The sequence below is a fragment of the Rasamsonia byssochlamydoides genome (assembly GCF_041956645.1).
Source record: "Rasamsonia byssochlamydoides strain NRRL 3658 unplaced genomic scaffold VTN77scaffold_38, whole genome shotgun sequence".
In the NCBI taxonomy this organism is placed as follows: Eukaryota; Fungi; Ascomycota; class Eurotiomycetes; order Eurotiales; family Trichocomaceae; genus Rasamsonia; species Rasamsonia byssochlamydoides.
The window spans coordinates 39,132-50,798 of NW_027192421.1; the positions used below are offsets into that span (position 1 = coordinate 39,132).

The window sequence follows — 11,667 nt, forward strand, 5'->3', positions numbered from 1 at the left end:
TACTTAACAAGATTTCAAATGTATTTTTTTCCCTCTCTCTTCCCTTGTTCCTTTTTTTTTTTCTGTTTCCTGACGGGATAGAATTTGAAAATATGGCGTTGTATGTATGTATGTATGTATATACGTATCCAATAGGGTATATGACTAAATTTGGAAATATGGTGGAAAAAAAAATGGAAATAAAATGTTATGATGATATGATAACGATTGAGTAACTGGTCCTGTAGTACTTACTCCGTAGGTAGGAATGAGGATTATCACACCTGAGACCTGACAAGACGACAGGATGTTCCTTCCCCTCTTACGTGGGATTGTCAAGCTCCTAGGAGTATTCGAGTAAGATGTCTGGGTTTTTTTTCTTTCTTTCGTCAATCCTGATATATTCATAAATTTGAGTTTACTGTCATCTAGCAGCTCATAAACCGCTATCATAAAGCCAACACGATACACTTGATTATTTTCCGCTCCTTGTTACCCTTCCTGGCGTCCCCGGCGTCCCTGGCATCCCTTGATCCATGTCTGCCCGCCGAATTCCATTGAAACTCAAAACTCGAAAGCGTAACTTCGTGACATGACAGCATGTACAGAAATATAGATCCATGTACAGAATAAAAAGTACATGATAGAGAATTTTTGCACCCCAAAAATTAAATCAATCAAGTAAATGAAAAAAGATACAACATTTGTACACAGAAAATCCCATGAAATCCAGAATGATCGTATGTGATATTCCCACGAAAGGAAAACCTCAATGCTCCAGTTGCAACCACATGACGAAAAATCTGGCATCATTTGTCTATGGGTATCAGTCGGGGTATCGTTGGCGAGCTTCATTCAGTGAAGATATCAAATTCCGAACAAGGACACTACACCACCAGTGCAATGCGGTTGCAACCGAAATCGAACATTAATTGATGGTTTCGTTACGTTAGTTCATCATGACCGAGTTTTCCGCACGTTCTTTCATCCGCATCGCCTGAGCTTCGAGGGAGTGAGCCATAAGTTTGGTCACTGAGACAATAGTTAGCAAATTGATTGAAACGTCAAGTAGAAAACGGTTTATCCCACCTGGCCAGACCGCAGCCCTGTCGAGCAAATAGGCCGTGGTCATTAAGATTTTGCTGCCATAACCACCCTCAACCACGCTGGGAAGGCGCTGCAAAGCATTAATCGCGGCAGCCGAACCCGCATTCTGGGCCTCGCGTTGCATCTTTGCCTCAATACTACCCAGAATCTCTTTGATCTTATCGATAAGCTTGCAGTCCTCATCCTCCAAAAGCATGATTCCAGGAACCTGGGTCAGATCAACTTCATCCCGGCCTAGCACACCCAGGTAGGGACCAACCCGTTCCTGGACCGTTGTCACCCACTCCGCAAGGACCTGAGCGCAGTCAAACGCACACAGTGCGCATTGAAGGGGCAATTCCCGAGACGTGAATTCGGCGAATGTATTGCCCAACCGATCCGACATGCACATCGAATCAGCCGCATAGAAGGCAGCCTTGCGCAAGAGTTTCTCTCGTTTCGACTGGCCGGGCCGGTACATGGGTGACATATCGGGCAGAGGTTGCTCTTGGGTGGGTGTGGATATGTTGAGGTCTCCCACTCCGAGATCTGCTATCGAGTCTCTTCGATTGGACATATCGTTCACAGAGTCCGCACCATCAGCGCCAGAGTCATCTGCATGTTGGATGACTTCCGCTCCGCGCGCCAGTTCATTGGACATGAGGTTCCAATCCCGATGCCAAAAGGCCTCCTTAGACCGACCAAGATTGACGAACAACCTGACGTAAGCCAGATCAAGGAGAGGTATGCTGTCAGCTGAGAGTGGCCCCGCGCCAAAAGGATTCGGCCGCTCTAAGCTGTGCAGAGGATTGCTAGCCCAGGCTGCCTGCCACGCTCTCAACGCCGGCTCAATGTGTGCTTGCAGGGCATCAGTCTCCTGAGCAGTCCATTGACGGCCCATATGTCTCTGACGCGTTTCCCAGATGTAGTTATGAATCGCGTGGATCAGCACCAGACAGCCGAACGTACTGGGTTTCAGATCACTTTGGGGCAGATCTTCTGCCGCGACCATGGACCCGAACGAGTGGCTGGACTGAGAACGGAACTGCTGGCGCTGGCTTGCAGTCAGAAGTGTGGTCAGAGCCGAAGAAAACGGAATCCCCTTCTTCCCAGCTTGCGCTCCGCCCATCTTCTTCCACGCCTGCGGAGATTCGGCGGCCCAAAGATCCTCTTCACACGGTAGATCGAGTTTGATCTCCGAATTCGTAAGGGCTGGCGCGTGGTTGTAAGCTGAAACCAGGGTACTGGAAAGAGTGAAAATGGCATAGAGGGTCCGCTTCCGTTCTTCAACAATCTTCCAGTCTAACCAGTCCTTCCGCTCCTTCGGTATGCCCGCCGACCGTGCTTTGGCATTGTCGGAGCTGGCACTTTCCCCCTGGGCGTCAGTTTGCCCGTGTCTGCTGTTGAGATAGTCTTGTGGCAGATTTTCTGGGTCGACGTGATGGGTCAATTCGGCCGCCCTCGCCAAGCTGACAAGCGCAGCGCAGTGGGTACTTGCGATATCGGCTGCCGTCTTGTCACCGCAGGTATGGCCATAGATGACATTCAGCAACATTGCCTGGACCAACCACAAAGGAGTGTTGTGGACGGAATTATCACGCCCGGCATTAGTCCGACTGAGAGCTGCGGACATGTCGGCCTTCCGCCTCTCCTCCAGGTATAGCTGAATCATCTTCTTGGCCGATTCGAACAGATCCTTTGACACAGCTGTATCGAATTCATACAAGGCACCAATGGCGGCCATCGACAGGATCAGACAACCGCCGCCGGCGGCGAGGCCGGTTGGACTCAGGTTGAGATGTCCACTTGGAGTACGCAGGTTGTTGGTGTATTCGGGAGATTGGAAATCGAGGGTGGGAATGTGCAAGAACGGAAGATGCGGATGGAAATAATTGATGTACGCCGAGATATAACGCTGGAGGTCAAAAGTGCTGGGCAATAGGTACGAACTGGTAAAGCCAGTTGGGCGGGACAGGAGATCGCGACTATACATGGTTCCGTTGCTGGGCTGAGAGTAATTCCGGCGGTGCGCTCCATTGGGCTGCGACATGCCAGCTAGTAGAGACTGTCGAGTTGAGTCTGTGAAGGTGTCTGGAGAGCCCGAGGGAAAGGAATTTCGAAGGGGACTACTTGCGAAAGGTACGTTGAAAGGATTAGGAGATTCTCCGCTGGTTACCATGGAGGATGAAAACATACTCTGCGAGTGTCCTCCTAACATCGATGGGCTCATTGATGTCACGGGTGGAGGGTTTGCAAATGGGTCCGTGAACTGATTCTGCGTCATCAAGGACTTCGGAGATACGGTGTCAGGCGGAATGCTCAGGTCTTGAAAAGTGGGAGAGGAGAAATCCATCGTGAACGCTGCCGACTGCGCCGCCGAGTGAGAAGAAGAAAACGGGTTCTGCCAGCTGATAGAGGACGCGACGTGAGTTGATCCGTCCAGCATCGCTTCACTGGTCCCACTCTGGCTCCCCGTGCTCATGGCCGATGGCGAGGATTCTTCGATGGCCGACTCGCTGGTATTTCCGAGAGGGACAGTGGTATCGAAACCGTTGACCCAGTCGAAATTGGCATCGTCCTCTAGCATCGGATCTGTGACCGCAGGAAACCCGCTGAAAACCTGGCTGAAAGGCGACGAAGGAGTCTCATTGCCAAAGCCTTGAGGGGAGCCTGCGAAATGAAGCTGCGCCGGGTTGATGGTGGAGCTATAGAAATCACTGAAACCCAGGTCCGAGCCGAAGCTGCCAAACACCGGTGCCGTGCGCAGCCCTCCAGACATGTCCACAGGAAGTCCCGAGGTCTCGATCTTGGGCAAGGGATTCGCCGGTGCATGGACCGAACTGAAGCCACGAACATCAAAACTCGGAGCTCCAGACACCGAATTGCTGAGACTGGGATGGTAGCTATGGCCCGATTGCCCAGCTCTCGAGACGGGGGCGTTGGCAGCATTGATCATTCCCAATGCGTTGCCATCGATATGGCTGATCGTGTTGGCTCGGGGTCGCATGCTGCTCGAGGTCCCCGCGATGGAGTTCTTCCGGACCCGGTTTGTCCCAGCTCCCGCTCCCCCCGTACTCTCTCTTCGTGCGTTCCGTGGACGAGAGGAGGGCGTCGCTGTCATGTGCAGCTTCTGCTGATGCCGGAGGAGAAGATCCCGACGGGCGAAGCAGCGTGCACATTCCGGGCATTCAAAGGGCTTCTCTTTCGTATGAGACCGTTCATGACGCTTCAGATGCTCGAGTCGTGCAAATGACCGGCCACAGGTCGTGCAGACATGGGGTCGTGGCTTATCCGACTTGGGCGGAGGCCCATTCGAATTCGACGATCCATTCGGCCCGTTCGAGTCGGACGATTTGGAGTCCTCCTGGGACGGAATCTCTGCAAAGATTCTCAGCTCAATCGACGGCGGGAAACGGTAGGACAGTTCAGATGATGATGAATGCCTTACCTGCCACATCTCCGGGCATTTCACGGATGGAGGAGAGGTCTTCACCCTGGGAGATGGCCGTGGGATCCTGTCCCACCATAGTCTCCGCCAGCATTCTAGATAAGGTCGAGCCAACCGAATTCACTGACTATACCACAACGAAGGCTGAGGAATGAGGAATCGAAAAAATAGCAACAGAGTATTGGGATGAACAGTATGAGAAAAGAGCGCTGTGGCGTAAGCGGGTCACACAAGAGTTCCCACGGCTGAATATGGCGGGACTAGGACGAGCTGCGTCAAGAATCATCGAATTCATAAACTCTGTGCAATGCAAGTCGGATCAGTGTGACGTTCTACAGTGCTTTGGAGAGAATGAATGCGGTGGAATTGAATTCGCAGAAAATCCAGCTTCATCCCCCCGTGAACAACCGACCTTTTCTAGGTGAATGACAGCTTCGTCCTGAACGAGTAGCGGACGAGTAATCACCGAGAGACTGAATTCTCACCCTCCACAGCACAGTCAAGGTCGTTGTGTAATTGTACAATAATGCCAGATCCGCCAAAATGAAACGGTCGTTGCAGAGAGGGTGCGGGCCGTTGCTGCCTTTCGCTTTCCAAACTCGACGTTGCAAAGAGCGGGACGCTTGAGGGAGCTTCCACTGGAACAGAGGACCAACGCCGGGAGGCCTGGTTGTCGGTAGAATCGAATTGACGGAATCAACTGACACCCTAACCCAGATCCTGTCTCGTTCAGGGAGCGGTTGGGATATGCTTGTCTCAGTCGCCGACTCTTGCAGGGAACCGCGCAGTTGTCTCGAGGCCGGTTGCCCGGAGGTTCGTGCACCGAAGCAAAGCGCGACGAGGGGTACCGCGGGACGAAAACAAGACACAGTCTGCGTGCTTGAATTCAATTGCGCCAGCAAGCAGAGAGACGAACACACCGTCTGGAGAGTTTTTCTAAAGAGAAGCAGACGGTGGCAGTTGACAGGAGATGGTCGTGCCCTGGCTGTGTACATTACAGCGTCGTTTCGCTAATCGGCAAGTGACTTGCTACTTCTACGGGACGCCCAGACAGCCGTCCGCCGGCGACCACCGCCGCCGCAACGCTACGCCCAAGAAGGGTAATCCAACGTCAATGGGAGAAGCCACGCTCCCGGGGGGTGGTTACGAGGCTATCCACTGGGCCACTGCCTAAGGAGCATTTCAGCACTTAGTGAGCCAGGCAGAGTGGGCGAGGGAGCTCTGCGGCAGTGGGCGGGCCACTCAGATAAGACGGCCGCTCCACCGGCCCACGGGCCACGGAACGGCGTACCTGCTTGCTGAGAGCGTGCGATTCGAATTGTCCTAGGCTCCTCGGCTGGTCTCGCTGAAGAATAAGACCCGCCGTCCTGGCCAAGAAGCCAATTCACGGCGTAAGCATACCGTCACGCATGGTCCGGCCATACGTATCCATACACCGGATGACGATACGCCGGTTGCCGGTCAGGTCGAATTCCTGAGGACATCTGCCCCGCCACGCCGTCGCTCACAATATCGATATCGGTTTCAAAATAACCCGAGTGACGTCGTCGTACCTTGGTCAATTCCCTTGATTCTGATCAATTCTGTTTACTCTGTACGGAGCACAGGAGCAAGATGCGCTGGCAAGCTGTCACAGTGCTGATGGCTCAGACAGGACCCAGGCCTACAGCCAGGATCAGATCTGGTTATTTATCAACGAGGATGCTTTATCGGGACGGCCATACCATATGATATGTCATGAAGCATTAAGACCCATCAGGTCATACTCAATGCGGCACGGTACAGTTGATAGCGGCGTAGGAGCTGCGAATATGGACCATCTGTAGGCTAATAAACTCATGGTGGCTGTCCGAATCCTTATCGTTCGGGATGATGCCATCAACAGCAAATAATCTGAGGTTGATAAGGGCTGTGCTGGTGTATATAAGCCTTTGTATTTCTCGCGAACGCCTTCAGTGGCTTCGATTTCACGATCTCAGCTCTCAATATTTCTCTTGTTTATTGCTCAGATAATCACGAAGCCGTTGAGACAGACAGTCCCATGCTTCAGCCCACTGTCACTGCAGTTGATTTGCACTCTACCAACGGTGTATCGCATCCGTACGGAGTACTCCGTACACGATCGCTTGAAAGATGGTACGAAGCAGTACACGGTACTCCGTAAGCATGGCCAGGGGCACCCGATACCCGACTCCTGGGTGGATGTTGAGGCTGCGAGAAGGTCCTTGGCCTTGACAAAGTCTACTCCGTACTCCGTCCCGACGGCTCTTCATGCCAATGGAGTCACGGGTGGCGGTTGGCTCCCCATCGGCCCAGCGCAAGCGCCAATTCTGTGGAAACAGCACGTCCCTCCCAAAGCCAACCTTGTGGAGGAGCTCCAGGAAGCGACTCCAGGCCGCCAATGGAGACCCCGGTAATTCCGCGCTAGGATCATTGGTTCGACCTGGCGAACTCTAACGATGCTTCGAGGTCAGCCAATCGCGAGTCAAGACAACAGCCCAAACTCGGAGTCTTATTAATGAAAATTACCGCACTGCACTGCCGCACACATCCCAACCTGCCAGGCCCCAATGACGCTCAAGTGGGCCCCCGACGCGGCCTTGGCTTCTCCAGATCCGTTGTCCCCTGAGCATTCCCCAGGAAATGCTAATTCTAGAAAGCAGCCATCTCCGGCGATCGACATTAGGAAGGGTTGTTTTGTTGCCAGTTGGCTGGTCAGGTGCTGGCCGGATGGCCCTGTTGAAAAAGGCTTCGCGTCGGAAAGCATTCCATCCTCGGACTGGAGTCTGGGGTTTGATCTCGGGGAGGAAATCGATGCGTGGTACACGTCACGAGGAAACTTCGTCTCTGGCCGGCCCAGGCTAGAATTGGATCAGAAATCTGAGTTGAAACAATGCGTAGTGCCTGTTTCATCAGCTCGACGCGAACAAAAAGAAGAACTCCGGAAATGGAAACTCATCAAAAGGAACTCCAGCGTCCTCCCGCCCAGTCAGGCAGGAAAATTCCTGTGTTGATGAAACTTCGGGATCGTTGCAGGTGGGCCGGCGGACTCGCAGGTGATCCACGGATAAAAACTCGCCTGATCCTGCTTAAGCGTAGCAGGAAGCTTAGAAACCATCCATGGAACGGGGACTAAAAAATCCGGGGTTGCGGAAAAGAGAACGGTCATGAGACATCATCCAGCCATGGAGCTGGACCAGGGTCCTGCTGACTGCAAATAGGCGTTTAGGCACTTCGTATTAATAAATTCCTTCGGAAGAAGTTCGAGTTCGAGCTCTCTCTGCAGAGCAGATCGCGCATACCTTAGGTATCCGCTGATTTGTCATTGGCCGGTCTCACCTGCCCGATTCAGGGCAACCGAAAGAGACGGTAATAATACAATACGGCCTTAAGTCCAGCAAGACGGTAATGACGGTAATGACGGTAACGACGGTAACGACGGTAATCCGTACGACCATTCTTCGGAATGAAATCCGCACGTTTTTCCAGTGGCTCGTTATCCACTCTGCTCCGTAATCATGTATGCACATACATGGATATGGAGCACATGGATCACTGATCCAGCCCTGTCAGAATTTCTCGAAAGGATCATCCCTGCGTGTGAGTCGGCTTGCAGAAAAAGACGAAAAAAAAAAAGAGGAAAAAAAATTGCCTCTCATTGGCAATTTCTACAGCTGCAAGGATTAATAGCAAGGTAGCAACCCTGCAATAGCTAGCTGTATTAGCAGTGGCCAGGGTTATCTCCGATACGACGCTTTGACCTCGACCGGGTTCGCAAGGCGCCCCGTGCACGCACCCATCTCGTGGCACATGACAGGTTCCATAAGGCCGCAAGCTCCGAGGCCAGCATTCGGCTGCATCCCAGAGCTGCGATTCACCATTACGGGGTACGTAAGAAATAATATCAACGATTTTCTCAGTTACTTTCCAAAATGCGAAAAAAAATTGCAGAGCATGACTGGAATCTCCATTAAAATTCTCCGTTCGTTTCGTTATTATTCAGTCCATGCAACGCATGGTTATATCAGAGAGTTCGCCACACTTCTCTACAAAGGTCCAAGCTCTCTCTCTCTCTCTTTTTTCCTTCGGCATTGTCTGATTGTCATGGCCAATGGACTAATAATAATAATTCCAACTGACAGGGATAGCCCAGCTACCGCCCGGCAAACGGACCAACCTCGTTCCATTTCAGTGGCAGCAGTACGGAGTAATCCATTCTGAGAGTCATGCCCTCCATACTCCAGAAATACAGTACTCCGTCCAGCAGGAAAGTACGGAGTAATCAAGTCAAGTGACTACTGACTACTCCGTACTCCGTGCTGGTCCGTGCCGGCCCGCAGGCCCAATAACTTATCTAGTGGCTGGTTATTAGCCACCCACCTAAGCGTCGCACTGTCGCAGATTCACAGACCACCAGACAGGGACAGGGACAGGGGCAGGGGTAGGAACAGGGGCAGTTTATTTAGTGCATTATTATGTGATGTTCTGTGAAGACCAGTACAAGAAAGGTGAACCAATCAAATCACAGCTAAGTATAACTAACTAGTGCGGACATTTTGTCAGTTGTGTTCTCCGTATGGAGCAGTCTCCATAGAGAGTCCTTACGGGAAATTAATACCTAATTTTGTCAATAAAGCTTCTTCAAGTTGCTTTATTATTATTAATCTAGTTGGTTTTAATTGTACGGAGTACAGAGTACAGGGAACTGGCAACTGCTCCCTGTATCTATGTGAATATGTGACACACATACGTCAGTAGCCCCATGGTTATAACAAGGCTCGATCTGCATGATCAATCAGTTAGCTGTTGGTTACTGCCACTGGTGGATCGTGGGATCAATTTTCCGATGCGCAGCACAGCACATGGGTAACTGCGTAGCCTGTAGGTACTAGGTATGTACTCTAGTTAATTATGGACTCCAAGAACTATGTATCAGCCACCTTCTCCCTGAACAATTAATCTGGTACAGACAGCATGAATGGCGAGAAGAGAATATTAGCGATTTGGCAGTGATAGGTATTTCGTAGATGGCTGCTGTTACGGCGACGGGATGTCCGTAGTTTAGTTAGATTCGAAGATCTCCGCGCCACATCCCGCGGGGGACCGTGCTTTGAAGATTTGATGGTAACTATGAACTCTATCTGTAGGTCAAGGATATCTGCCTGTAGGACATATAGTTATGATGGTTTCCTTTTTTTTTTCTTACTTTGACGATTTGCACAATATGTACTGTACTGTATTGTCGATAATTGATACTGCTAATTAATGGCAGTCGGCTGCTGATGTCGACTGATTACGCGCATAGACCTACATACCTAGGTATCCGGAGTACAGGTACAAGCGTTGGAGTCACTCTACCTTAGGGTACCTGCTGCTAGTTCGTTTCTCAATTATGATACTTTATCGTACTTGATAAAGACGGCTGTGTTAGCCTCGTCTAAATTGACGCAGGTGAAATTGATTATTCTTATTATTGGCTTCATTATTATTATTAATCAGTTCTTGACACAAGTCCTAGGTTATTTACTTTGGAACAGTGCCATCTATGGAAATTGGAAACTCAGACAAATCCCCTAACCTAGCCTTCTGCAGCGTAATGAAATTTACTCGATTGACTCTCAATGTTAAGTTATCGCGGGCCTCTAGATCATCGCGCTGTTCTCACCGGAAAGTACCTACGGAGTAACTACGCCATAGTTATCAGTCTAACGATGTACAGTACCATTGAACGAGGTACCTAAGTACTTCGTACATGTACATACTCCTACAGTGAGGTATATTTGTAAACAAGCACAGCCTCTGACCCAATCGACGGCACCTCGGATGTGACGGTGATCCACTCCCACCAACCAGACACGTCAACGGCTCCGGGAAAAAGAGCCTTCAAACTTGTGCGTGCATAGAAGCAACTTTAAGCAAGCACCGAACTCAACTTAACCACACGCCGTTCATGCATGCATGTGCAGTATGAATCGCAAGTTTGGGGCAGAATAATCTCCCAACCAACCACCAGTCAACTGGGCAGTGTAGGTACGGAGTACTCTGTACTGTAGGCGCCGTGGCCAGCCACTGCTTCATTGCCGTGCAGGCCCACCGGGGCAGTGTACTCCGTAATGTAATCCGTACTCTGTAGAGTCCGTACAGTCCGTCCTGTAGGTCCCGGGTCCCGACCTGACCAGCTTCCTTCTTAGGCTCTACTGCGGGCCGTCTCTAACGACCCAGAGTCCCAGACTATCCGCAAGAAGTTGAACTAATGGCAATTCCGCAATGCGCACTGGGTCGGTTGAATATCCGCTCGATGGGCCATCGTGCCGCTGCCGCTGCAAGCAAAATGAACGAATGGGCCGTGGCCCCACCAAGGAAGTCTGTGCTCTGTATGGGCATTGGGCACACCAATACAGAGGACATTATTGCATTGCATGCATAGGGACAGAGTGCATACTTCCAGGCTGCAGCACAGGACTGTAGCAAGGTTGGGCGAATCGAGTCTGGAGCCTGGACTCGTCTGTTGAGCGTCAATGATAATTCCGACACGACGGCGATTGCTCATTTACATATGTAATTACAGTACGGAGTACTCACGGTTGCTGTGGCTACTGCTGCTGCCCCTCCCCCTCCCCCTCCATCGGCGATAAAGGGCGAGATTGACTCGGGCTCACAGATAATTATAGATAGGAGATTTGATAACAGGTACGGGCCACGGCAGTCCGGTGTCTTGCCGCCGGTATCCCGCACACGTGATCTCGTCCGAGATAACCATGGAAAGAGATTCGAGTATTGAAAATAGGTACAATCTGTTGGAGCAAGAATCAGTATCTCGTAATGAGGTCGTGAAACTCGACCGATTTGGGTCTGCCTCATGCAATAGATATACGTTGAGAATATACGTATGTAGTAGACTAGTAGCGTGCAGCTGCGTGCTTCGTGTTTCATTCTCCATACCGGAGTATAGAGCCAGACATATTGGGAATCACTAAAACAACCAACGTCGTGGATGACCGTTTCACCATTCGACAGGGGAAAAAAAAAAGCTTGGTATGGAGCTATACTAATGTATCTACAGTCACAAACTAACGCTTTATGATATATCATGATGATAAGAGTCCTGTGCAAAGAAAAGTCATAGGTACCTTTCCTAATCCCGAGTCAGCATA

The 11,667-nt window shown here is 50.9% G+C and overlaps 4 protein-coding genes across 4 annotated transcripts; 1 reads left to right on the top strand and 3 right to left on the bottom strand.

Annotated features, from left to right (window-relative positions):
- Window positions 1–928: 928 nt before the first annotated feature.
- VTN77DRAFT_5187 (uncharacterized protein) lies at window positions 929–4,607 on the bottom strand (the record flags this gene model as incomplete). Its single annotated transcript, XM_069421328.1, has 3 exons — window positions 929–1,011; window positions 1,069–4,443; window positions 4,514–4,607. 3 exons carry the CDS (start codon window positions 4,605–4,607, stop codon window positions 929–931), a joined length of 3,552 nt encoding a protein of 1,183 aa, XP_069277002.1.
- Window positions 4,608–5,483: 876 nt separating this feature from the next.
- On the top strand, window positions 5,484–5,840 carry VTN77DRAFT_5188 (uncharacterized protein; the record flags this gene model as incomplete). The annotated part of the gene is made up of 2 exons (XM_069421329.1): window positions 5,484–5,613; window positions 5,707–5,840. The coding sequence occupies 2 exons, from the start codon at window positions 5,484–5,486 to the stop codon at window positions 5,838–5,840; spliced, it is 264 nt and encodes an 87-aa protein (XP_069277003.1).
- A 1,103-nt stretch (window positions 5,841–6,943) lies between these two features.
- VTN77DRAFT_5189 (uncharacterized protein) lies at window positions 6,944–7,280 on the bottom strand (the record flags this gene model as incomplete). Its single annotated transcript, XM_069421330.1, has 2 exons — window positions 6,944–6,966; window positions 7,043–7,280. The coding sequence occupies 2 exons, from the start codon at window positions 7,278–7,280 to the stop codon at window positions 6,944–6,946; spliced, it is 261 nt and encodes an 86-aa protein (XP_069277004.1).
- A 3,779-nt stretch (window positions 7,281–11,059) lies between these two features.
- VTN77DRAFT_5190 (uncharacterized protein) lies at window positions 11,060–11,605 on the bottom strand (the record flags this gene model as incomplete). The annotated part of the gene is made up of 1 exon (XM_069421332.1): window positions 11,060–11,605. The coding sequence occupies one exon, from the start codon at window positions 11,603–11,605 to the stop codon at window positions 11,060–11,062; it is 546 nt and encodes a 181-aa protein (XP_069277005.1).
- Window positions 11,606–11,667: the final 62 nt, after the last annotated feature.